This window comes from Dendrobium catenatum, unplaced genomic scaffold (assembly GCF_001605985.2).
Source record: "Dendrobium catenatum unplaced genomic scaffold, ASM160598v2 fragScaff_scaffold_621, whole genome shotgun sequence".
NCBI classification, from domain to species: domain Eukaryota; kingdom Viridiplantae; phylum Streptophyta; class Magnoliopsida; order Asparagales; family Orchidaceae; genus Dendrobium; species Dendrobium catenatum.
The window spans coordinates 20,100,725-20,128,289 of record NW_021319083.1 but is presented as its reverse complement, the minus strand read 5'-3'; the positions used below and the strand labels follow the sequence as shown (position 1 = coordinate 20,128,289).

Sequence of the window (27,565 nt, the reverse complement as noted above, 5' to 3'; positions counted from 1 at the left end):
ATTATTAAGCTACTCTTACTCGGAAGTTATTTTTTAAACAAAAAAATTTATATATATTTTCTTACATTAAAAAATTTTTCCAAGACTTCCAGATTAATGGTTGTTAATTAAAAATTCTTAAAACTATCAATTCATCTGTCTTTTAGTTGTGTCAATTCACTTTCAAATTATGTTTTGTTTAAGACAGCTTTTTAACTTTTTTGATATATTTTAAAATGCTAAAACAATTTTTAAGTAAAAAATTTTTTAAATTATAAATTTTTATATTAAAATTTTATTGTACAAAACAGTAAGAAAATTATCCCATAAAAAATCTTAATCTCTTTGTTATCCATTATTAGCATATATGTTCTTATATGCCTTTTTAATGCTTTGTGCTTTTCAAGTTTATATAGATTCTTATCCGTTAGGAATTACGACTTCCCAAATTTTCTTCATGCTACAGTAATGCAAATCAAGTCGAATAAGAAGCGGCTAGATTTCTTTACCGGCAAAGACAAATTGAGATGAATACCAATGGTGAAAGATATACAGAGTTGTTCCAATGCACTTCTCTATAGCCATGACCGTCTAAAGAGAGGTTGCCACGGCAAATGAAAGCCAAATGGTTGCAGCAAAAGCAAAATGATAAGGCCGAACATTTCCTTCAATTCCTGAACCATTTGTGATCAGTCACTCGCAAAATCGATTGTAAATAATCAAATTTCTAACATTATTAACTCTCCTTGAAAAAACAAATAGATATTTCTTGTAGAAGATAACAATATCACAGACCATTCTCTTCAATACACAAAACATAAAATTTTCTCTATATCCTTATCATCTTGTGTAACAAATGATAAGCGAAATAATTTCCAGTGCCATATCGCTATTACGTAGAAGCGGATGGTCTGAGAAATATTCCTTGTCCGGGTGCCAGTAGAGCCAAAGGGTCAAACCTGGACTTCCTATCGGCAAACCGATCCCACTTACTGCCGAAGTGCTTTCGCCATTGGTCCAGAGACGGCTGGTGGCCCAGATACTGCTTTGCTCCTATTCGATCACTAGCGGCCATTTTTGCCACGTGTCTATGTCGCTCGAGAAGATCAGTAAGACAGGTCTTCGTGCACCGACTAGGATTAGCTGACTGAAGCAAACCCACCACGTAGATCACCCTCTCGTCGTCTACCTCTGTCGCCGATGAGGCCTCCGGCAACACCACAGATGTGTTCATATCCCACCTGAAGATGGAACGTGTATTACAAAAATGAATATATTTGAATGCCATTTACAACTAAGCAAGCTAGTGGGTTAAAAATAATAATAAAACTTTTTAATGGCCTTATTAAGAAAAAATATATTCTTTTAAAAAATAACAAACAATTCTGATTGAAAAAATAAATTTTCATTACAAAAATATCTAAAAAATAATGAAAAAATAATCAAAAATGAAATTATTATCGTTATCTTAACAACAGAAAACTATCCTAAAAGATATTTACTCATTCTTTCAAAAGAAAATGACATCTCAAAAAATTTATTAATAAATATAATATTTTATCATTTATGAATAACAAAAATAAATTTTATAGATGATTTATTAGAATTTTCATAAGTACGGTGTTATTACAATTTTTCCAAGAATTATATAATGACGTCAATTTTCATAGACAAGCAGTCTCAATAATATCAACAATTTATAGATGACAATGATACTAATAGCATTGCAGCTCACCACTTTGCCCACTCCCATACATAATACTCTTCGTGCTGCTCCGCCACTATCATCTGCAGAAATTGTCGCCAACAACCAACCTCTAAGATGATTAATACTTTGTTTGGGAGGACTTCCTTGCTATTTTTTAAAACTGGTTTAAGAAGTAGCAAGAAAGCTATCGCAATGAAGCCTAAGGCTTCATTTGGGACGGCATTTTTATTGCTTCTTAAAATAACTTTTTAGTATAAAAATTTTAATTTCTAAACTAAAAAACTGTTTTAAAATGCAATAAAAAAGTCGTCCCTCCCAAATGAAACATAAATCTCAGCCCCTGCTTTATAAGAGGTTAATATAGGAATTAAAAATATGTAATCTCTTCTATATATATAATCTCTTTATTATATATTGTATTTGTAGTTCTGAAAATGATGATATGAATACATACATTCTCTACTACATTTCCTATGTTTGTATTTTCCTCCGATCTAAGTTGCACTTGTAGAGTATACCTCAAGTTTAGTTTACTTATCTTACTCCACCTATCTCAGCATGTTTAAGGCGGCACTTCCACCTGTTGTGCAAACTGCAAATACCTATTGCTGGCAGCTCCGTCCAGATATTGTTCCCTCTTCTTCTTTATATACTTGTATAAACTGCACAAGGATGCTTCAAGGAAGATGAATCATTTTGAGCTTTATTCTATTCCTCTGTTGGCTTGTTTCTAACTCTTCTCTCTTGGCTTGTTTCTAACTCTTAAATACAAGTTGCTCTCATGGTATCAAAGCTTTAGGTTCAGTTCAGTTTCTTCCTCTTCTTCTCCGAATGGCTGAACAGGGCTTCTCTTCTCCCGCACCACCTGGTTTGTCTCTCTCAGCGTCGATGGTTGAGTTTTCTATCCCTTCTTCCTTAAAGTTTCTCATGAGCAATTTAAAGACCATTGTATCTACTTCTCTTACTAATCAAAACTATCCTATTTGACGTCTTCAAGTTTTTAAGTTGTTTTCTACAAATGGTTTTGAGGGTTATCTAAATGGAAGTATTACTCCAACGGTTGCGTCTCCGATTGAACCGAATCCACCAGACCTTCGTCTCTGGAAGCTTATTGACCAAAACCTAATTATGCTTTGCTGTCTACAATTTCTAGTTAAGTACTTCCATGCATCCTCTCATTATTCACTGCTCATGAGATTTGGATAACCCTGGAAATGTCTCCAACTGACAAATCGAACCTGTGTAATTCTAACTTAAGAACAAATTGCACCATATTCAGATGAAAGAGCTTTACCATGACTCAATATTTAGCTCAAATCAAAGCTCTAGTGGATAATATAGCTGCTTCAGGAGGTCACATAGATGTTGAAGATATTATTTCACATACTTTGAATGGATTGCCTTCCATTTACAATCCATTTAAATTTGTTAATTGTGCTACCCAGCAGACAATTAGCTTGGATACATTGTACTCACTTTTGTGCAATGAGGAAATTAACTTACAGAATGAACAACAAAAGGATACACTGCCACCTTCTGATCATACTGCTCTATGAACGAACCGTTCTAACACACCTCATGGCAGGTCAACTTCACGAGATAGAGGCAGAGGAGCTCCCTTCAGAACAAACATATCTAGATCAAATTTCAACAATACACAATATGCACCAGACTCCAACAATCGCCTCTCAAATCCATCCAATGTTCGTCCGACCTATCAGATTTGTAGCAAGCTTGAACATGTTGCTCTTAACTGTTGGCATCGCTGCAATATGCAGTATGCACCAACCTCATCCAACTCCAATCATCGTGCATTACTCACAAACACTAATAGTTCGGTGACTTCTCCAATTACTGAATGGGTGTTAGACTACGGTGCATCTTCTCATCTTATATCTGATGCAAATCATCTGCAGCAACCTACACCATATGTGGCAACTGATTCTATCTCAGTGGCCAGTGGTGGAACACTTACTATACATCATACCGGGTAAGGAATTCTTCCACTTCCACACACAAATCGTAAGCTTCGTCTCCAAAATCTATTTCTTGTTCGATTACTTTCCCACAACCTTCTTTCCATTCACAAATTGACATCTGACAATAATTGTAAGTTCATGGATTCCTTATCAAGGATCTTTCGGACAATTGCAATCTTCTTCGTGCTCGGTCTCGAGATGGTCTCTATCCCATTCAAACTATATATTTGTCAATCTCCCCAAAGCTCTTCAATCCATAGTTCGCTCCATAGAACCATGGCATGCTCGTCTTGGTCATCCCAACATTAGGACTTTAAGAATATTAGATAATGTAGTACCTTCTATATGTACTCCTACTTTTATATGTACTTCTTGTAATGTGGCAAAGAGCCACAAGTTACCCTTTTCTTTATCTTAAGGTAATGTACTTAAACATTTTCAATTTATACATTCAAATGTTTGGGAACCAACTACTGTCTCTTTGTTTCATGGTTTTCATTACTATGTTGTGTCTATAGATGATAATACTCGTTATACATGGTTTTATCTTATGCATTACAAGGATGAGACCTTGAAATTCAAACATTTTTATCAACTCATCAAAAATTCCTTCAACTCTTCCATTCAAACACTACGGACATATGATGGAGGTGAATACACTAGTCATCTCTTTCAAAAAATTTTATTTCAGCAAGGCATCACTCATCAATTCAGTTGTCATTACATTCCAGAGAAAAATGGTCTCGCCAAATGCAAGCATCTCCATCTGCTTGAGGCTGCTCGAGCTCTTCTTCATGCTTCTCATCTCACTCACATCCATAGATGTCAATGGCGCAAAATAGCGTGCCATGGCGCACGGCACGGTGCAACGCACCTACAACGTCATGTGTATGGCGCAGCGCAGACGTTCAAAATGGCGGGTGCTATTTGCGCCACATGTGCGCCATGGCGCATGGTGCATAGCGCAAAATAGTGCGCCATTGTATTAAAATTTTTTTAATATAATTATAAATAATTTTTATTTTTTTTCTTAATTTTTAAGATAATATATTTTCTAATTTTTAATTATATTAAAAGTGTTAAGATAAATATTATATTGCATATTTTTATCTTCTTAATGATATTTACTTTCATTTAAATATATTTTAGTTGTATGAAGATTGACTACTTATTAGATTTCAAATTGTTAGAGACAGGTTGAAAGGATAATCTCATTGGAATTTATTGTATGAAGGCACATATTTGAGGGAGAACATGTAAGTTTAAGTGACTTTTTAGTAATGAACTTGATATGATTGTGACTGAAGTGATATCTTGATTGGACATAATAATTTTCTTAGCATGTTAGTTAACTAGTAGATAATTTTTAGAATGTAGTGGATATGTTAGGATAGATAAAAATTCCACAAAGTATAAGAGAGTTATCTGTTTAAATAAGTTGTTTGGGTGATTGCTTGAGTAAATTGGTTGGATTGTTATTTATTTGTATTGTCATTGTTTGCTTGTTATTATCATAGTTTGTCTTTCAATTTAATGATATTTCATATTCATGTTTATTATTTTGCAATTCTTGTATAATTTGTGTCATATTCAAAATGGCGTGCGTCGCGCCATGCGCTATGTGCCATGGCTCCAATGGGACCTTTGCGCCATGGTGCGTCTTTCACCGTTAACTAGTATGCTCACATCTTTTGGGCTGAAGCTCTCTTGACTTCCAACTATGTCATTAACATCCTTCCAACCAAAGCTCGCAACCTTCATATTCCTTATAAATTATAAAATGGTAAACTTCCTTCCTACACTCACTTGAAGACATTTGGCCTCTTATGCTTCCCGTGGCATCAACCTCCTTTAAAAGATAAATTATCACCACACTCTCATGACTGTATTTTCCTGGGTTACTCTTCCACTCAAAAGGGGTATCGTTGTCGAAATCTTCACACTAATAAAATTCTTGTCTCACGTCATGTTGTCTTCTATGAAAATATTTTTCCCTATAATTCCCAACCATCTCCAACAACTACCTCCACATATCCACCTCAAAATCCCCTTCTACTCACTCCAATTTCTATTCCTATAGATTCTATTACTAAGCCTCAGCTCTTCAGTCCACCATCAACTATTCCTACGCAACAGCTCACTCAATAATCTAGTTTCACTCCTCTTCATCAATCTCCCCAATCGTCCCAAATTCCTAGTTCTCATTCCACTAATTCTCATTTTTTACCATCACTACAGCAAACTCAACCACCTCCCATTTGTGTTCATCCTATGCAAACACAACTGAAAATAGGTCATCAACAACCCAAAGTTATCTTTGATCTCCTTACAGTTCCACATTCGCATTTTACTCCTACCTCCTATAATCAAGCACTCAAATATGAGTATTGGAGAAATGTCATGTCAGATGAATTTCTTGCCCTTCAGAAACAAGGCACTTGGAGTCTCCAACCCCCACCTACTAACATGTTAGGAAAGTTGGTATTTGCATGTTTTACATTCCTACAACTTGTATAGTTTTGATGATTCCAAATATTATTATTTTGTGTTGTTATCTCCTAACATTTTTTGGAAGATTTGTTTTTGCTCTTGTGTGTATTAATATTTCAGGAAAATCGAACTCCAAACTACGAAGACTTCAAATCAAATTCAGCATGAAATACTTTGTAAATTTGAATTAAATTTGAGAGGGAGTGATTGTAATAGAGTGAATAAATTCACACAAACTAAATGAGATCTTGAAAAAGTTTTGTGCTGATCGTACAGGATGAACATGTTCGACGGACGATTAGTATCAGTTAATCTCCTTGTAAGAGCAATGAGAACGGACAGTGACTGAACTGAAAAATTTTTTCTAAGTCCTCTGATCGTCCAGGACGAAACATTTTCGTCTAGTGAGCGAGTTGCTCTAACTGTTAAAAATTTCGTCCAGACGAAAGTCCAGTTCGTCCCAGGACGATGGAAATCCACTAGGCAGTTCTGGCAACGTTCTGCAATTTTGTAACGGACCTTTTGATATAACTGTTCGTTACGGACGAAATTTTTCATCCCAGGATGAACCTATTTCGTCCACGGGACGAAATTATAAGGCCAGTGTTCCTGATGCACAAATGGTTTCGATACGGACAGTTTTTTCACAGTTCGTCCGTACTAACTCAGGTCATACAGGATGATACACTGTGCTGAAAAACTTGAAATTTAGCAGTTTTTTGACGGTTTTTCAGTCCTTTTCTATTATTCAAGGAGCTTCTTAGAAAACTATTACAAGGTGCCTTTGGGTTATTTCTCTTTATTTTATCTTGAGGGAATCATTGAGTGTGAGTGTTTTGGGAGAGATTGTTCAAGAGTGAAGAGGGAGAGATCAAGTTGAGGGGTTGATGAGTGGATTCACAAGGTTATTTGAAAGAAGGTCTCTTTGTTTTCTGCCGCATCTCCTCTGAAAGGCACTCAAGTTGAAGTAAAAAACATCGGTCGGTTGCTCTGCGACACTTGTGAGAGTGTAAAAGAGGTACGACAAAAGTTACCTGTTGACAGTCATTGTGTCCTTCATTCTTTTGAGAAAGAAAACTAGAAAGAGAGAACTTGAAAGGGAGAGAGGGAAAGGGTTGGAGTTATGAGAGGCGAGAAGATCCTGTGAAGGCGGACTTTCAAGGGGTATGGAGGGGATATTCACACGGTGCTCCGGCAAACTTGCACCTCGAGTACCATCGGGATTCAAGGGTCGTCTTGAGGGAAGTTTTGGCTAGAAGGGAAGATCTCTTTTGGTGTCAAAGAACCCTCCCCGGCATACTCCGCCGCCACGGGGAAGGTTGAAAGAGAATGTTGTACAGGCTTCTTCGCCTTGGCCATTGGAGGCCAAAGGAGAGTTCAATTTGTGGTATTAGTATAATACTCGGAGGGTGCCTTCGGGGAGTGGACGTAGGTCAAGGTTTGATCGAACCACTATAAATCTGATATATTCTTTCTTATTTTTCTTCTGCATTTAATTTAATTGCAAGTTGTTTACTCTGATTGAAAAGTTTATTTTTAAACTTTAAATTTAACTTGCATTAATAATTAAAAAGATTTTCTAAAAATCTAAGAGTAGAAGTATAATTTTTAAATTACCAATTCACCCCCCTCTTGGTTAGCCTTGGGACAATCACTTAGGCTTAACATCCTAATTCATAGTGAACGAGTTTCAACAAGAAACCCATTCTAGGATGCAAATGGATCTTCAAATTAAAAACAAAACCTGATGGAAAAATTGATCGTTATATGGCATGGTTGGTTGCACTAGGTTTTGATGAGGATGGGATCAACTTTACCGAGACCTTTAGTCTGGTGGCCAAGTTACCTACAATTCGACTATTGCTTCTTCTTGCTCTTCACCGTAACTGACCAACCTTGGAATTTGATATCTCTAATACGTTTCTCCATAGTGATCTTTATGACAAGGTTTGTATGAAGTAACCTCCTGGTTTTACTGATACTCAACATCCACATTATGTCTGTGGACATCATAAGCAAATTTATGGTCTCAAACAGGCTCCACGCTAATGGTATACCAAGCTCATACAATCACTACTTCAACTTGGATTCATATTCAGCAAGGCCGATCCCTCACTTCTTATTTATTGCAAACCTAACATTCAACTTTATTTTCTAATTTATGTGGATGATTTACTACTCACTAGTAATCTTCATGCCACTATTCATCGCTTGCTTCATATGTTCAAGTAAACCTCGCTCAACTACCTTACGATCATACAACCAGATATTGACTTTGCAATACATTCCATTTGTCAACATATGTATAGCCTAATGAATGCTAGCATTCTAGCTATTAAACACACTCTTAGATATATACAGGGGACAAAATTTTATGGGCTTCCTCTAGTGCGGGGCAATATGCAGCTTACTATATATATGGATGCTGATTGGGCCCCTGCATCAGCTGATAGGAAATCGGTAAGAGGTTTTTGTTCCTATCTTGGACCAACTCTCATTTCATGGTGTGTTAAAAAGTAAGTAACTATGGCCAAATCTTCAAATAAGAATATAAAGCTTTATCTTTAGCAACATCTGAAATACTTTGGCTCTGTCAACTATTGGGAGAATTCTCTATACCTCAACCAACTCCTATTGCAGTGTATTATGACAATACTTTGGCTATTGCCTTAGCTCACAATCCTGTCTTTCATACTCGTATGAAGCATATTAAGATAGACTATCATTTTATAAGTCAACATATTCAAAATAGTGCTATCTCCATTCTTCATATTAATTCCCATGATCAATTAGCCAACATACTAACCAAACCGTTCTCCCCTCTCAGATTTTCCCTGCTACGTGACAAACTAACCATTTGCTCCTCAAATGCTTAGTTTGAGGGGGGATGCTAGACTATTCCTCAAGTTTAGTTTATGTGACAAACTAAACATTTGCAGACTGCAAATACCTGTTGATGGAGGCTCCGTGCAAATATTGTTCCCTCTTCTCAGTTCTCATTTATATACTTGTATAAACTGCACTAGGATGCTTTGAAGGAGATGAATCATTTTGAGTTTTATTCCATTCCTCTGTTGGCTTGTTTATAATTCTTAAATGCAGGTTGCTCTCAGCACTACATTCCAATATATGTGTTCTGCTTCAGCCGCTAACTTATCTTTATGGTTTCAGAGACTTTGTCGTCTGACACTGTTTTGATTTGTTATCAGCTGATTGTGGTTAGTTCTCCATGGATTCAGCTACCATTAAACTTGGTGAAATTTCAATTCCTTCACTGCTTAAATTTCTTATATCCAATATTAAGAATTTTATACATAAACAATTACTTGCTTATAATTACCCAGCTTGGCACTCTCAAATCCTCAAGCTAGTTACTGCAAATGGGTTTGATGAATATCTTAATGGTACTACTACTTGTCCTTTGTTATGTATAAATTATGTATTGTTTATTATGTTAAAATTCAATGAAAAATATGTTGTTTCAGTCATATTTTTGCAGAAAATGTACAAGAGAAGACAAAATTTTACAAATGTTGAACGGGTTCCACAGCACCCATAGATTCAGCACCATGGGGTGGCCATCTACAACACCCCAGGGCCTATTTTTAACATTGCAGTTGTTGACCTCATTGTTCGAGGTCAATTTCCCCAAATCCAATTCTAGCACCTAGGTATTCGTAGTCTAGAGTAGACATCACCCATAGGATTTCCCTTAGGTGGACGTCCACTGACGTAGCATCGACTCGAGCCTATCATTCAATTCGAATCAAAATCAATTCAATCCAATTTCAATTCAACTCCAAACAAACTTAATTCAAATTCAATTTATGATTCATCGATGTCAATCGACTCATTTAATTTGATATATCATTGGGCTTAAAATAACTCACCAATCAAATCAAATCAAATTAACTCAAATTGAATTCGATTTCAATGGCTTTGATTAACCCATTTTGACTCGTCACAATTATATATATAATAATAATTGATACGTCGTCAACAATAATCTTAATCGGGCACGAATCTCGATGCAAAATCAAGTTTGGAAACTTCAAAAAATTAATTCGGAGACCATCCGAACTCCGATTTCAGCAAACTTATAGTCGAACTGAGCGTCTCAGGAATACAAACCCAACGACACCAAGATCAACCCAATCCGAGCCCAAATGGAGGTCCGAATCAAGGGCTCAAAGCGCTGTTGGAAGATTCAAACCGCAATTTAAGTTACCAAACGGTCTCCGATTTTGACGAGCTTATACTCGAATCGAACGGCTCGACGAGACGAATCCAATGAGCCCAAGATCACCAAATTCCGAAATCATTTAGGCCTTCAAAAGTCCAATGAACGGTCCACGTCAAAGAGTTTCAGCAACAACCATAACCACCCACTCTCCCTCTCCCTAACCAAAAAACGTTCCAAGCCTCCCCTCTTCTACATGACACATCCAAGCCCCCTCCGTCGCTCCTACAGCAGTTGCACACCGGCAATCTTCTAAATCTTGGGTAATTTCTTCTACATTCTCTCCATCATCTTCCTCATCTATATTTTTCTTCATCTTCTTTGTTGATTTAGAGAAATGATTGCTATAAAGTATGATGAAAATTGTATAGTAGTAGCTAAAAATATTTGAGGTTTAAAAGCATTGGTGGTTTCTTTATTTCCAAATCATTACAGCATATTTAATTCTCGTGTATTTCAATACATTAGATTCAATTTTAAATTCGATTATGATAAACATCACTTATATTAATTTCAACGAGTACTTGATGAATCATGTTAAAAATTTTCTTTATCCATAGATTATGTGAATCTTTATATTCGAAATAAGAAAATTTGATCTTAGTCATAATTCATAAGTGAGTTTCCTACCTCTTGCTTTAGATGGTTATATCTTCATGTTTATTCCAAAGATTCCATTGGATCTTGTTGGAAAGAAAGATATAAAGCTTATTTTAAATTGAAAACTAATTGGAGAAATCTCATGTACTTCAAATATAAGATTTTGCATAAACCCATATGTGATATCACTTCATAATGGTTTAAATATTTTCTTGAATTTTAGAAAAGTAAGTTTGCATCTCTTCTTTCTTTTGTTATTTATATTTTGGGAATTGTTGAATTGAAAATAGGCATATGTGGGTTTATGATGGGAAAATATTTGATGAAAATTATTGTTATAATCGTCCTTCGTTTTATATGTATACATGCTTCTACATGTTTTGGAAAGAGTGATGTGATGAATTCGTGTATGATGGTAGAAGAGTATTGTATAAGAAAGGATGGAAAGTGAAATGTAGATATATGAAAAGGTAAAATGTTTTGAAAAGGTAAAATTGTTATGTGAAAGGTAAGATGTCTATGTTTATCTTTCGGAAAGTAAAATGATGGTTTTAAAAGTGAACATGTTGTGTGTAAAAAGTGAATAGTATATATGTGTTAAAAAGTAAATGTATGTATAGAAAGGTATTTTTGAGTGGAAAGTGTAGAGTGTGATTTTTGGAAATGTATATATATTTTGAATTAAGGTTAAAGGTGTATGTAAAAAGTGAAGTATAAGTGTGGATTTTGAAAAGTAAACTTGTGTGCATTTAAAAGGTGGAATTTGTGCGAATTTTGGAAAAGTAAATTATATGTTTGAAAAATTAGAAAGTTTTAAAGAAAAGTTATCTTTTTTCTCTACCTCTTTCTTCTTTTTCTTCTTTTTCCCTTTTCTTGTTGCTTTGGAGTGAATGTTGAAAAGGTATACAATATGAGTTCAAAAAAAAAAAATGGAATGTTCAAAAAACAAAGCAACTAAGCCGGTGATCAAGCCGAAGAAAGGTACATCTTTTATTTTCAATAAATTTTAATTATATTATTATATTTATTAAAAGTGCTTTCTAATCCCTGTTTTTCCCTATTTTCTTTTCTTTATTGGCATGGACTGCGAGGAACGGTACCGGTCGAGGGAACAAAAGGACAAGGAGCTAATGACGTCAGTCGCCTCTATCCAACCGGGTAGAGGTGCTACGGGCGAAACCACTGGTCGTAGCCCCCGGTGACTGTGAGTATTCTTAAACTTAGAAAACCTTTAGGGGTCCCTTGATGTGTTTTGGCGAACCCTCTTTTTTAGGTCCTTGTAGTAATTTCAATTATTAGATTTATTTATTTTTATCGTAATCCCTAAACCCTATTTCTACGTACAAAAGTCCTAAGGTTAGTAATAATAAGATTTTCTACCGATATACTATAACAGACATTAGTGACATTAAGGACAATCTAAGACAGAGGTCTTAGAAAACTTGTAGACTTAGATGTATGTACACTTTAGGGTAGAGACATATAACATAGAAAACTTAGTGACACCTCACCTTAGGATTAGTGAATATCTTTAAACTAAAATTCAATCAATTAGAAAATTTTAGCCAATAATTAACCTATATAGGACATATCAAACACCACACAACCTGTTGCACATACTTAGAATATTGTGTTAGGACAACCGACTCTAGATTTAGGTTAGGCCGTGTTTATTTTCTTACTGCTGTGTGACGGGCTTTTTCTCGAGTTTTATTGCATGCTGGTTGTAAAATTGTTGGTGTGTTTATTTATTTATTACTGCATTTTGTGTTGTGATTGGTTGACGATTAGATTACCCGTAAGTTAGGAGCGATCTGGATTGTTAACAAGATTTTTGCAGGTGGCCACACTCATGCAGGGCAGTAAAGGGGGATAATTAATTAATAATTATATATATATGCTACAGGTGCTTCGGCTGCTTAGCCCTCAAATAAGAAAGAGTGTGGCCAAGTGTGGCTAATTGATTTAATTTAAAAATGCATATATATAACTGCTTGGGATGATTTTTGCTTAGGATAACCCTGCAGGTGGTCTAGATTTTCTTTCTTTTTATGTGAAATGTAATGTAAATGTAAATGTATTTGAAAATTATCATAAATGTGAAAGTGATTTTGAAAGTGGATATTACATCCAATTTGGAATCTAAAGAAAGAAGAATATACTTAAAGGATTATTCTCTTTATTTGGAAAGCCAGATTAGGATGATTCAAAAATCCAAATAGAAAAGAAAATACCCCTTTTAGGGATGAGTTTCTTTTCATTTGGATATCCAGAACCCGACGGATCCAGGAAGTTCGTAGAAGAAGAAAGGATGAAATGGAGAAACAAAGAAAGAAGATGAAGAAATGAAGATTCAAGGAACAGTATATCCCATTTTAAAAATCACTTGCGTCGTTCTAAGGATTAGAATCTGGGTTTGTTATCAGTGGTGCCCGGCCACTTTACTTTTCTGCAAATTCTGGGTGTAATATGGACATTGGACATTGGACATTATATTTGGATTATTAAAATTTGTTTGTTTACATTGTTTGTGCAGTAGCTTTTTTTAGGGCCCTTGCATGCCGTGTTTTGTTTTAGTCTGGATACGAATCGGAGTGCTTTTTTTCGTAAGGGTACGCTTAAAATTCTTTTACTTGTAATTTTAAATAAAAATTTTTAGGCTCACATAGTAACTCTAACGATCTAAGAAGTAAGCTCGGGACCGCCGAGAGTCAGCATAAGCATATTATTACTTTCTCTTCCTTGTTAGGCACCTCCCCGCCTGCGGGTTCTGGCAGACCACTTGACCTATGAGGGTGCAGTTCTGTCAAGGGGAAGTTGTGCAATCTCTAGGAAAAAATCTATTTTCTAAGCCTAATTTTTAAACTGCTTCATTATCATTTTATGCATTCGAGTCAATTAGCATGCATTGCATTAGATACAAATTAAAAAGAGTCTAAAATATTAATTGCATTTCTAGACATTTTTCACCCTACATAAGTTTAGGGGCCAATTAGGAACTGTCTTAGATGTCGGCCCCTAATTCCTTAAAACTTAAATAAACATCCCTACCCATCTTTTATAAGAGACTGGACACATGATTTTAAAGCACCTAGGTGGTTAGCTGGCTCCCCAATCCAGGCCGGGGTAAGTCCAGATTTGCACTTCATTGTTAGGTTCGGGTCACTATTTTATAGTACCCAAATTAGATTTAGGTTCTGAGGCAGATTCTTTTTAGATCTTAAGTCCTCACCCTCTGCGTGGTGTGACATAATTTTTCCCACCAGCAGTGCTGGCCTCTTGGGAATTTAAGGAAAAATCAACGATCTGGTAGAGCCAAGGTAAGCACCACAATGCCTCATAGCATCGCTGCGATAGAAATAAGCACCACAACATTAGAGTCTCAGGAAAATGAGAGCCAAAATGCTGATCGTCACAACGCCGCAACATCATATTGCACTTTCAAGCACCACAATGCTCAAACTTTTAAAGTGTTGTGGCGGAGCAATTCTCAAAATGAAGAGGCACACCGACTTAGCTAAAAGGCGCACCGACTAAGCCAAAAGACGCACCGGTTCAACCAGTAACAGTGTCAGGTCCCAGTGCGGTAGCGGAGCAAACATTATAACACTAAGGAACAAGTTCATTTTATATAACCGCAGAGCAAGCTTGTCGAGCGTTGCAGCGTGTAAGTTAATATTGCACTTGTATAAATAATTTTTCAGTTCTTTTGTTTGGAGAGTTCTATCATTTCAATGGAGTCTTGTACTTTATAGTGTATTTCTTTAACTTTCCTATGGAGTAAATTCTAAGGGATGATAGGGAAGAAAAAGATACTATCATTGAGGGATCTTAGCCTGTATTATGTAAGCAAATATATTGTTGGAGGAAGAGTAGTGAAAAGAATATCAATTAATATTTCCGGGTGACATTTATTGTATTCATTCTTCTGTATCTTTTTCTTATGTAAATGAAATGAACATGAATTTTTTTTTTGTGTTATCCATATTTGACTAAATCTTTAAGTTTTTTGTTAATATTATAAACATATAGAAAATACTATTGTAGACTCTTGTGCTTTAAATTACTTCATGGATGTTTCTAATATCTCTAATTCTTAATTTAATGCATACAATGGTCTTGAATGTTGTTAATATCTAGTATGATGTATTTTCTCGATGGAGGAATACTGAAATAAATATGAGCATTGAAATGGAATGTTGGACTACTTATACATAGGATTTCAAACATTCTAAGTTTTATGGAGATAATATAAGATGATATACCTCCATTTTCACCTATACAAGCTCTACAAAATCTATGGATGATATTCTCTAATTCACATCTAAAAATAAGAGTCCCACTAGAAACATTATGCTGTTTTATATTTATTAGTCTAAAATAATTTATTTTTATTAGTATCAAAATTTTCAAGCAAGTGTTTATTAAGTGGCAGAAACTTAAAAACAGTCATTTTACATTTAGTAAGATAAATTATGCATTTAGATTAAAATATAGTAATTTAAGTATAATTAAGCAGAACACTTCGTAGTGAGATCGACACTCTTCTCTATCAATTTATTACTTGATTGACATGTCTATTTATATATTTAGTGCGCTTTCATTACTTTAATATCCAACATAATAAGCTAAAACAACACAGCCCCATAAATTTTTAGGCGCCGTCGCTAGGGAAGTAGCATGCATATTGCAATTTTAAACTATATAACAATGCATAGTTAGACTTATTTGTATCATGCATCTTTATTTTTAATATATTTATTAGAATTTTGAAAAACCAAAAAGGTATTTTATGGATTGTGTAATTTGTGGCTTTCATTTTATTTTATCATTGTTGCATGCTTAGTAGATCTAGTAAAAACCCTTATTGTTTGATTTTAAGATAGAAATGACCCTTACAAAAATTTAAAAGAATATAATCAATTACAGATGTTTCAACTAGTATAATAAGATCAGGACCATTCGAGACCACTTAGAGAGTATGCTAACTCTTTAATAGAAAGAATCCATCAGAGAATAAATAGACCGACTATCCAGGCCAATAACTTTGAATTGAAACTTGTCATAATTCAGACAGGCCAAAATTTCCAATTTTTTAAGAGATAATTTTCTATATTTTAAATGCTTTACCAAGAAAGTATCAAGGCTTCAAGACATCTATCATACAAAGCTTTCTCTAATCAGCCTCGACAACCTTTACTCTCTTTTGTGCAACGAAGAGGTGAATCTGCCAACTTATGCTGCTAAAGAACTTACTCTCACTGACTCCACACCCTCTGTTGATTCACATTTTGCTACTACAATGAGGCTGTAGTCGTCATCGTTTTTCCACAGCTAGAAGCTGTGGCAGAGCCTTATCAAAAACTTTATCCATTTTGTTCAAGAGCTAACGTCCTAGACCTCTAGTCGACTGTCAAATTTGTGGCAAACAAGGTCATTCTACATTTAATTGATAACACCGAACAGATCTAACTTATTCTACACCAACTACACCTGGTACTCATGCCTTACTTGCTGACACCTCTAGTTCTTCTCCATGGTACCTGAACAATGGTGCCACAGCTCATTTAACTTCAAATTTTTAGCCCATTTAGCAACCATCCACTTATTATTAGGTTTTTGTTGATAATAGTCATGCTCTACCCATTCTTCACTCTAGCAGGGGCCTCATTTCTACACCGTTACATAAACTCTCTTTAACTCATCTAATTCATATTCCTAATCTCTATCATAACCTTCATTCTATTTCAACATCTTCAAATCTCTGGCAACATCACTTCGGTCACCATAATTGTTCTACTATCATCATATTAACAAAACAAATGCTTATTTGACTAGTAGTAATTCATGTGCTCTTGCCAAGATTCACCGTTTACCCTTTAATGAATCCAATAATATTCCTACTCTCCAACTTATTCATGGAGATGTTCGATGCCTATCCCCCATTTCCTCCAATGCTTATATTTACTAATGACTTTAGAGTGTAAATTTTGATATATCCATTAAAGCAAAAATCTAAAACCACTTTAAAATTTGTTACATTAAAGAAATTGCTTGAAAATTAATTTAATTCAATAATTCGCACACTCAAACTGATGGTGGTGGTGCATTTCTCAATAACCAACTCACTACATTCCTCATCATGAAATTCACAACAAATACACTTGCTCATATACTCCACAACAAACCAATATTGTTGCAAAAAAATATCATCATCTTTTGTATAATGTTCGAGCTCTACTAATTGTGTCATAACTACCTCCCCACTTATGGGTTGAAGCTTTGATAACTACAATATATTTAATAAACCAACTACCGTCTCCTACAATCTCCAACCTCACTCCCTTCTCTCTATCATATAATCAGCCGCCTAAATATTCTCATATTCGCATCTTTGGTTGCAAATGCTACCCCTAGCTTCGCCCAAAGAAGTCTCATTTTGATCATTTATTATTTTTGATAATTCTGATTTGAAGAGAGTAAAAACCCCTCATCAAGATCCACTCGTGATTAATGCGAGTATATATGACTCGTGTTAAAATATTAAAAGAATTTTGGTGGACAATGGGAGCTCCATGGATATCTTATTCTACTCTATTTATTTCAGTATAAGTCTCACCAGAGAAAAACTTTAATCTGCCAGAGGACTGCTATATGGGTTTGATAATCGACCTGTTCGAGTAGAAGTGACAATTAGCCTACCAGTTGTACTCAGAGAATTACCTCGACATACTACGCACATAATCTAATTTATTGTGATAAAGTAAAAGTCAACATAATCAAGTGGTATGTGGAGCTAGGAGAGTTTAACATTCACTACTTGCCTAGGCCCAACATCAAATCTAGGGCACTTGCAAATTTTATAGTTAAATGCACCATCCTTGTATCTAATGAGCCACCGACTACTTCTCCTTCTCCCCTGTGCTTGGCATTTTATGTTGATGGAGCTTCTGGAAGTTCCAGCATCGGGGTAAGAATTCTGTTGATCTCTCCGTAGTAAGTTACCCTTGAGTACGAGTTTCAACATAAGTTCCCTACATCGATCAATGCAGGAGAGTATGAGGCCCCTATTACTGGGTTAAGGCTACCCATAGAATGTAAAGTGCAAAACTTGGTAATTCACACCAATTCATAATTGGTCTTCTCCCAAATGGAAGGAGAATTTGATGTCCATAACCCACAATTGGCTCAGTACTGCAATATCATAAAGTCGCTTGTAAACTGATTAAAAGAACATCAGATCATCCTTGTTCTCCAAAAGCAAAATGCAAAAGCAGAAGCTCTTTACAAACTTGCTACATCAATAACTAGGGATGTCTATAAGAGAAAATGTATCGATCAAATCCACTTCTGGAGCATCCAAGGTTCGTGGGTCATACAATCAATCGATGAATCAAGATAGGCTTCTTGGATTGATCTCATCGTATCTTTTTTATAAGATAATGTGCTACCTGAAAATCACAGCTACAATACAACTTTGGAGACAAACATCAAATTTCATTATTATCGGTGGTGAATTGTACAAATGAGCATTTATCGAACTATATCTCAAATGTTTCCCACCTTCAGAAGCGGTTTACGCACTTCGAGAAAATTATTCAGGAGTAGGTGGAGACTAACTAAAAGAAATAGCATTTACCAACAAGATCATAAGGCGGGAATTTTGTTGGAATATATTAAAGCAGGACGCATTTGAATTCACTCAAAATTGCAAAAAATTACCAATTGCATTCCAATCTCATCAATACACCTGCTCTAGAGTTTGCATCACTTCAAAGTCTCTGATCTTTTGCCCAGTGGAGAATTGATATCATGAGACCCTTTCCTATAGTAACTGGATAACAAAAATTCATCATATTGACTGTCGTTTACTTCACCAAATAGGTGAAGGCAGAACCATTGGTGAATATTACTGAAGTCAATGCCAAAGAATTCTTAGGAAGATTAAAAAAAGGAAGAATATAATCAGTCATTTTGACATTCTTGCAAGAGTCAACACCGATAATGAAACTCAATTCACTAAAAAATCTTTACATTTTTATGTAAAGATTTTAACATTCAACTAGTGTACAAAGCTGTAGCTCGTCCTCAGGTAAACAGACAAATGTAAGCTATAAACAAAATAATTTTGAAAAGGTTATAGACACGTTTAGGGAATGTTGGGGGGCAATGGGCTAAAGAACTCCTAAATGTCCTTTGGCTTATCAAACCACCGCCAGAACGCATACAAGAGAAATCTTATACAACCTTTACTTTGTTATGGAAGCAGGACACACTTGTATTCACTCAAAATTGTAACAACTACCAATTGCATTACAATCTCACTCATACACTTGCTCTAGAGTTTGCATCGCTTCAAAGTCCCTGGCCTTTTGCCCAATGGAGAATTGATGTTATGAGACACTTCCCTATAGCCACTGGATAACAAAAATTCATCATCTTCACTGCATATTATTTCACCAAATAGGTGGACGTAGAACCTTTGGTGAATATTACTGAAGTTTATGCCAAAGAATTCTTAAGAAGAATATAGTCAATCATTTTGGCATTCCTGAAGAAGAATATAATCAATCATTTTGACATTCCTGCAAGAGTCAACACCGACAATGAAACTCAATTCACTAAAAAAATCTTTATATTTTTTTGGTAAAGATTTTAATATTCAACAAGTGCACAAAGTCGTAGCTCATCATCAGGCAAACAGACAAACGAAAGTTATAAAACAAATAATTTTGAAAGGGTAAGAGACATTTAGGGAAGGCTGGGGAACAATTGGCTGAAAAACTCCTAATGTCCTTTGCTTTATCGAACCACCGCCAGAACGCAACCTTTACTTTGTTACGAAAGCGATCTACCAATTGATATTGGAGTCCCAAGTCATCTAGTACAAACTCATGACTTTAATAATGAGAGAAGCTCATGAATAACTTAGTTCTCCTCCCTAAAGCAAAAAATGTATCCCTACTTAAAATCAATGCATGCCACCAAAGAGTTTTCCATCATTATAATCGGAGGGTGAAACCTCAATGTATCTCAATTGGAGATCTAATTTTGTTCAACATCGAGGCAGCTTAAAAGGGCCCCCAGTGCAATAAAATTTCTCCTCTGGGAGTGTTCTTATTTGGTAGAAGTTACGATTAAGCTTAACATTTTCTAACTAAAGGATGTCGATGGAAAGACGCTCCTGGAATCTGAAAAGTTTAAAACCTTCGCAAGTATAATCATTAGGTGTTGATAGTACTGCTTGTCTTATGTCATGTACTTTTCATAAGTTGTTGTGTAGTCCCCATATGTATCTCTTCTGAGTTAACTATGACGTAACTCTAATATCCTTAAATCATACCAAGAAATTATTATTTTGTCTTACAAAATATAATAATACGTTATTCACTCTTTTTTAATATTGTCTTCTTAAAAAAATGACAATAAAAACTAACAACAAATTTATCATTTTTATCCATGATTCGAGAAATACATAATCTTCATTATATCTGAATCACTAGATGATTAATCCCAAGGAAATTTAATTTAACCTCTTCCATACAAATTAATGTAATCAAGCAATATTTTAACTACAACCTCAAATAGGTTAAACATCCTAGGAGGATGTCTCTCATATTTGTTCAAGCTAAATGAGTCCATTAAAATATTTCTTATCATCTTGATTGAAATGAAATTAAACAAATTGCTTATACATATAAAAAAGAAAAAATAAAATATCATCAACTTTTTGATATATCACTAAATATATCACATACATCATATGGCAATACCAACTCCTGATACAGACTATATTCACAAAAAAAAATGATATACCCAATAACAAACACTATAGAATCTCAACATCATCCTCAAAGGCAAAGACCTACAACTCACTCTCAATCTCATAACCATGAGAATCTGAAGAAGAATCGTTAGAATTCTAGATAATGGTTAACCCCTCAACTTTAGCTCCAGTCTTGCATTACACTAAGCTGACACTTTTCGAAAAACCTCAGATAAAATCTTCCTCCATACACTCCAGCTCTAAGGCATTCACCTCCACATCATATATGTGATCACGAGCTTCCTAAACATAATCCTTGAAGAGAATAAATTTCTTGAACTTCTATAACTTTGGGAGGTGATAGTTCTGATTTGAACTCAAACTTTCTCAAACAACAGACTATGAAATCTCTTCCTCTCATCTTTAAGGACTACTATCTTCTTCTCAAAGATTTGCTGATCTTTAACGTGTTGATTAAGTGTCTATTTGTATCCACGAACTCAATATGGGTGTGATCTATCTGTTCAAGTTGCCATAGTAACCAATTCTATTTAGCACCCAACTAGCTGCTCCTCTAGTGCATTCAACTCCTTGATCTTGTCATCATAAATCCACTTATACTCTCTTTGAGGATACTTAACCTTTACAAACTCGTTATTTTAGTAATTCAAGACTTTGGTTAATTTAATTTCAAGATTTATATGTTGCATCAACTTAAATAATAAAAATGAATTTGAAAGAAACGATTCTTATAAAAATATAAAAAGAAAAATAAAAAAGAAATAAGAAGTCACCAATTCGTCATCTCGTTGATGTCGAACACATTGATGTTTCAAAACGTCTTCTGAAATATATAACTTAGATAGAGATGAATTGTGATCTTTGTTGGTAACTATCAAAATTCCCTCCATTTTTTTTTTGATGATGCCTATGGATGACCATCATTCCCTAATTATTAAGGGGTGACATTCGATGTAAAGACAATTGCCTTCAGAACTTTGGCTGACCTCTTTAGCATATATGAATAAAACCTCCTTGCCTAAATAGATAGTCATACCTTGAAAAAATACTTCTCATCTATATATTTGCTCAAATAACATACCTCATAATAAAATGTATATATATCATAAAGATTGAGAATCTTTGTTATATTTTTTTGCTCCAATATGAATGGAAATGGATAAATCCTTCAGCTTTTCCCATTTTCTAATAGATCGTAATCATTATGCACAAAGAAGAATCCACTAGCCTAACTTTTTAACGGGCCTCAAGTGTGAATATCCAACCATTTGAATCTGAAAGTGATATGACTCTACATACACAAGTCGACCCATTCGAGGAAGGCACACTAGGGACAACACCGCATCATGATCTCTAAAAAATATAATCAATATCAATATAATCGACATGACTCTATAATAAAATTGGAATAAACTCACTCTACATGTCACTAAATATCAATCAACTCCATGGGAGGTAGAAATCATAGCTCTACTCGCAAATTGAACTAAAAAATAGTCAAAAATCCTAGAGGAGAATAGGCATGATCTAACTTCTCAGGCATCTTCATCAAAAAATCATTAAGAAAATGAAACTTCTTCCTAAAAATGGCTGGTTATGGTGGAGGCTAAATCGTTAACTCTAGCCACCTTGTGACTTTTCTTCATACTTTCATGTTGGGTAACAGGAAGATCACCTTTAGCATCGAGTGTTTTGGGGGAGGCATTATCACCCTTTTTGAGTGTTTACACTAAAGAGAGATGTATTGAATTTGGATTGAGGACATCATCTATAAAAATCAATGAAAAGCCTCTAAAATAAGAAGATAAATGAGAATGAAAAAAAGAAGAATGCTTAAAACACTAACTTCTATACAAGAGATGAACACATGTACTTGTTAGGCGATGTCACATATTAAAAAAGTGAAAGGCATCAACTGTAAGAAAGTTAAAGGGATAATGGAGAAAAGGAGAAGCATTTTTCGCTTGCCTAGGGATATTTATAAGAGAAAATTGAGAAAAAAAAAAAAGACTTCTCAAAATTTTTTGAAATATTTTAAATTTTTTTTGAAATTTTTTTTTAAAAAATATAACCTTAATATATATATATATATACTTATTTATTTATTTATTTATTTGTTTATTTATTTCAATTTAAAAAATATTAAAAATTAAGTGCGCCAACTTAAGCAAGAGGTCAAACGACACAAGCCTAAAAGCGCAGGCTACCGGGGTCAGTGGAGGGCAAGTGCACAGGAAGGTGCTTCACGCAAGAAGTAGGGCATGCGCACGGGCATATGGACAGTAAGGCAGGTGAGCTAACAAGCGGGCAGACTGGAAGTGACACACAAACAACAAGATAAGCACACGGTAAAGAGTACATTGCCGCGGACAGCAATGGCGACCGGACAACAGACTCATCATAGTTGATTTACAAGCCTATTTTTTGATTGGACTAGCTAATTCCAACATTTTTTAGGTCCTCAAAATCATTTTTCGACATTCTAAACCCAAATTTGATACTTTTAGAGCATATTAGGACATCTACACTCAAATTTGGATTATTCTGGTGTTTCAAATTACAACAAAAATTACCCATAAGCTACGATGTGCCTTTTCAGACTTCTGGAGCTTCAACGTCCAAAAAAAGGGGTAACGAATATATCATTATAAAATTATTTCAATTAGGCACAAATCATGAGGAAGGAACAAGTTAAAAACTTCCCAATTTAAATATGAGATCATCCGAACACTGATCTCATCAAACTGAACATCTCAAAAAGACAAACTCAACAGTGCCAAAGTCAACTTAATCAGAGCCTAAATGAGTCTGAACCGAAGACTCAAAGCATCTTTGGAAGGTTTAAACCATAAATTGGATGACGAAATGATTTCCAAACGTGACATGCTTAGCAGCTCAAAGAGACAGATCCAATAAGCCAAAGATCGTCAAATTTTGATAACATTAAGACATTTAAATGTTTAGTAAATTAACCACGATCAAAGGGATCAATATTAACCGTCCATTCAAACCACTCTCAACATACCCTTATTCTCCCTCCTATTTATTAGACATGACATTCACAAAAAATTATAAATAGGTCCCTCATTTTTTATTGAAAGAAAATCAAACAAGGAAGAGAAATGAGAGAAATTAGAATTCTCTTGCCACCAGACTCCTCAACCATCACCAGACCCTCGACTACCACTAGACTCCTCGACCACCAACAAACCACCAACTATCACAGGACTATCATCAGACTTCTACCGACCACAAACTAACACTGGATTTCTACCCGGCCATAAACTGATTCTGAATTTTTGCCCGACCATCGGACTTCAACTCGGCTCCCAACTGATGTCAAATTTATATCCGACTGTCGAACATCATCAGTTTTCATCCAATTCCTTTTCATTGCTAGATTTCAACCTGTTGGTTGACTATTATAATCTGATTGCACTCAAATTCGAGGATAAGTCAGTTATTTGCAATTTATTAAAATATTAATGGAACAATTTGGACTAGGTGTGGCCTCATGGATTTCTCTTTAGGGTTTTTCACGTAAAAATTTTTAATGTTTCTACTCATTCTATATGTGAGCTAAACTCGTGTAATGCTAAGCAACATAATTTTTTCTACTTTACCGTCGCGAATATTCTAGCCCACATCAAAATTAATTTTACAAAGAGTTAAATAAAAATTATGATCACATAAATTCTATATAGGACAAAAAAAAAATTAGTCATTTGAGAGATTTTGAGGGTTCAAAATGCATGTAAAAGTCACTTTGAATTGAATTAAATTGTAAATTTCGAAAGGTTAATTATTTTATTAAAACATATTTTATGCACAGCCAAAAAAGCCTAAATAAAGTAGGCTTTCGACATTTCACATGGCCATTAACCCTTTAGAGATGATAAATTATGAACAAATCGTATTATTCTGAAACGTTATATTTAATAAACCGCATATAGATAACAAAAGTTTGATGCTTTTAATTTAAGAGTTTTACTTTATATATATATATATATATATGTAAAAGTAATCTTCTGTGCTTTCAGGGTCAATAATAGCAATTCACGCGCGTTCTGCCACCTTGTATAGATGGAACGTGAGCAAACAAAAAATATAAAGAGGGAAAAACTAGAAAGGTAACAAACCCTTAGCTTTCTCTGCAATTCCTAAGGAAACAGGGAAGACACTTTAGAGGCCCGGGGACCATAGAACAGTCCAAAGATAAATTAAATAAAGCAATTGGTGACAGCAGCAGAATAAGCATATCAAGCCCGTACTGATTTAAAAGAGAGAGAGAGAGAGAGAGAGAGAGAGAGAGAGAGCTTAATTTCTTACTTGTCTTTTAGCAGTGGATAGAGAAGGATTGGGCCCTCAAAATCATGACGGGAGATAGTCTCAAACAGCAAGTCCTTGAACTCTGCAATCCCATACTTCGGAACAAACATATTAAGCCAAGGATGAGGCACTTGCCATTGTTCTTTCTCTCTAAGGATCATTTCCTCCATCCTCACTCTATTGAGAAAATCATAATAGGAAACTTCAGCACTATAGATGAATGAAGGAAGATATCTCAATTTAGCAGTTATTTCATCAACCACCTGGAAAACACACACAACAATCAATGAAACGGACGGTTTAACTTGTTTTAAAGTAACCGAGCTTGTGGAAATTACTTGTTCTATTTTGATTTCTTCATTCTTGTGGCTATGTACTGCAAACTCAATGCAGTAGTAAACTTTGGAACTGTCCTTTCGGAGTTCAGAGATGAATTCTAGTTGATTTGGGAAGGCCATGGAGGAGCTGTGAAGAGAGTTCTCATTAAGAACAATAAAACCTTCAACATAGTCCACCTTATCTGGCATTAAGATCAGAAGCTCTTGGTCCTTTATGAACGTTTGGAAATCATCGTAGAATAATCTAACCCATTTTACCTATGGCAATCAGAAATATTTTCTGAATTATTGAAGAAACATTTTAATTATGAGTTTAATCTGCTGGTATTAGCGATGTAAATATGTAATTCAATCTTACAACCGAACATTAATATTTGTAGTTAATGAGATGCTTAATAAATAATTTCTAAGAAGTTTTTTTTACTCGTGCCCACATCTGCCCAAAGCAGATAACATTAAATGAAATAAAGGCCTAGTAATTAAACCTGCTGCGGAGCATCTTGGAGCAAAATCCTTGCTCTTGTTATGATTCCAAACTGTCCCAATCCACCGAGAACCGCATAAAAAAGTTCTGCACTTTGAGTAGGTGAGCATGTTACAATCTCTCCCTTTCCTGTATAATATCAAAAATTATTAGTATTCAGCTTTACTTATTTAAATATTTATGATTCATAAATAAGAAATAAGTTGGTTTAAGTTTCTTGTTTACCGGTCACCACCTCAAGCTGGAGGACATTGGTGATCTGAGGGCCATATTTGAAGGTTTGGCCACTGATTCCAGCGTTTGAGAGAGTCCCCCCAATGCTGAGATAGAGATAATCAGTCCATGACCTTGGAGCCAAACCAAGCTTTAAGCTCTCCTCTAAAAGCTCAATCCATAAAGCCCCACCACTCACGTCAGCATAAGGGAATCCTTCTTCTCCATCCATAAGTTTGTGAATTTCTATTAACGAAGGAAGAGTGTCCATCTCAATGACAATGCCATCAGGTGCCTGAGCTTGACCATGGATGGAGTGACCAGCTCCTCTGGCTGCAACTGAGACCTTGGCAGAAGAAGAAGCTGACAGGAAGCTCAAGAGGACTGCAATGTCTCTTGATGACTTTGGCTTGAAAACAGCAGAAGGAATGTTGAAGATGAACCCCCCAAAATCTACTGAAGCAGTGCTTGTGCTTTCATGGAAATTTGAAGAGCCTCCAAAATCCATGCTTGTTGCTTTTATATAGTTCAGGGAGACGGTTTCAATGGGAATCCGTATGAACTTGCAGGGGTAAAAGAGGGTGAGAAAGATTAGCAGAGCATTAAATCTGGTGTAAAAGAAAGCAAATTCCATTCGAGATATAAGCAAAAGCTTTGGAAGCCAGATAAGTAAGCTGAAAAACCAAAGATATTGTAGTTTTCTCCACTTACGTTAAGGCCATGTGTGACAAGAGCAACATTGTAGAAAGAACGAAAACACAAATTCAACGAAGGGAATTTAGCTTTGTTTTCTTGTCTAAAATAGGTAATGATGGAGAGAAAGGTAACAGACTAATTACGACAGAAAAGAAGAAGCAAAGACAAGGAGACGATGAGAGGAAGGTCCAAAGGTCTCAAAAAAGAAGCGAGGAAGGAGATGGTTTCAGTATAAGACTAACTGCCTTACATACCAAAACATCTCAAGATATGCTTTTAATAAGCTATATCTTCTTCAAAAGCGAAATATAAACCCTTCTCAGCTAAAGTTCAGAGTAAAAAGGTAAAGATGCAGAGAGAGACAGGACAAGCACAGAACTCTGCTGTCAATACAAAGATCAAAAGGATAGATTGCGCTGCTTTCCCCCAAAAAAAATAGATCGCACTGCTTCTCTTAAGGAGTTGTTTTTACCTATAGATGGGTCTGCGCAGTGGGGTATTGGGATGATTTCAGGTCCTGGTATCGAATCTCATGGGGCCCTGCTTTCTACACAGCCCCAGAGCCCTTCACATGCCTCCACCTCTCTCTCTCTGTTCCCTGACTAGGTCTATCACTAAAGAAAGAAAAGATCTTCCTGTGACTCGTTATTTCCTTGTTCTCATCCATATAGCCATGGAAGCTGACATGCCATCCTGGACCTCTGACCCGCTCTAGGAGCTCT

General features: G+C 35.3%; 1 protein-coding gene across 2 annotated transcripts; it reads right to left on the bottom strand.

The window, feature by feature from the left end:
- Window positions 1–688: 688 nt before the first annotated feature.
- LOC110106158 (cytokinin dehydrogenase 3) lies at window positions 689–27,565 on the bottom strand. Of its 2 annotated transcripts, XM_020835933.2 has the most exons (6): window positions 27,316–27,564; window positions 26,160–26,709; window positions 25,936–26,063; window positions 25,451–25,708; window positions 25,113–25,375; window positions 689–1,220 (listed from the first exon to the last, which is right to left on the bottom strand). In XM_020835933.2, exons 2-6 carry the CDS (start codon window positions 26,653–26,655, stop codon window positions 872–874), a joined length of 1,494 nt encoding a protein of 497 aa, XP_020691592.1. In that variant the 5' UTR covers window positions 26,656–26,709; window positions 27,316–27,564; the 3' UTR covers window positions 689–871. The 2 variants fall into 2 exon arrangements, with proteins under 2 accessions (XP_020691592.1, XP_020691591.1); XM_020835932.2 differs by having other exon boundaries at window positions 26,160–27,565.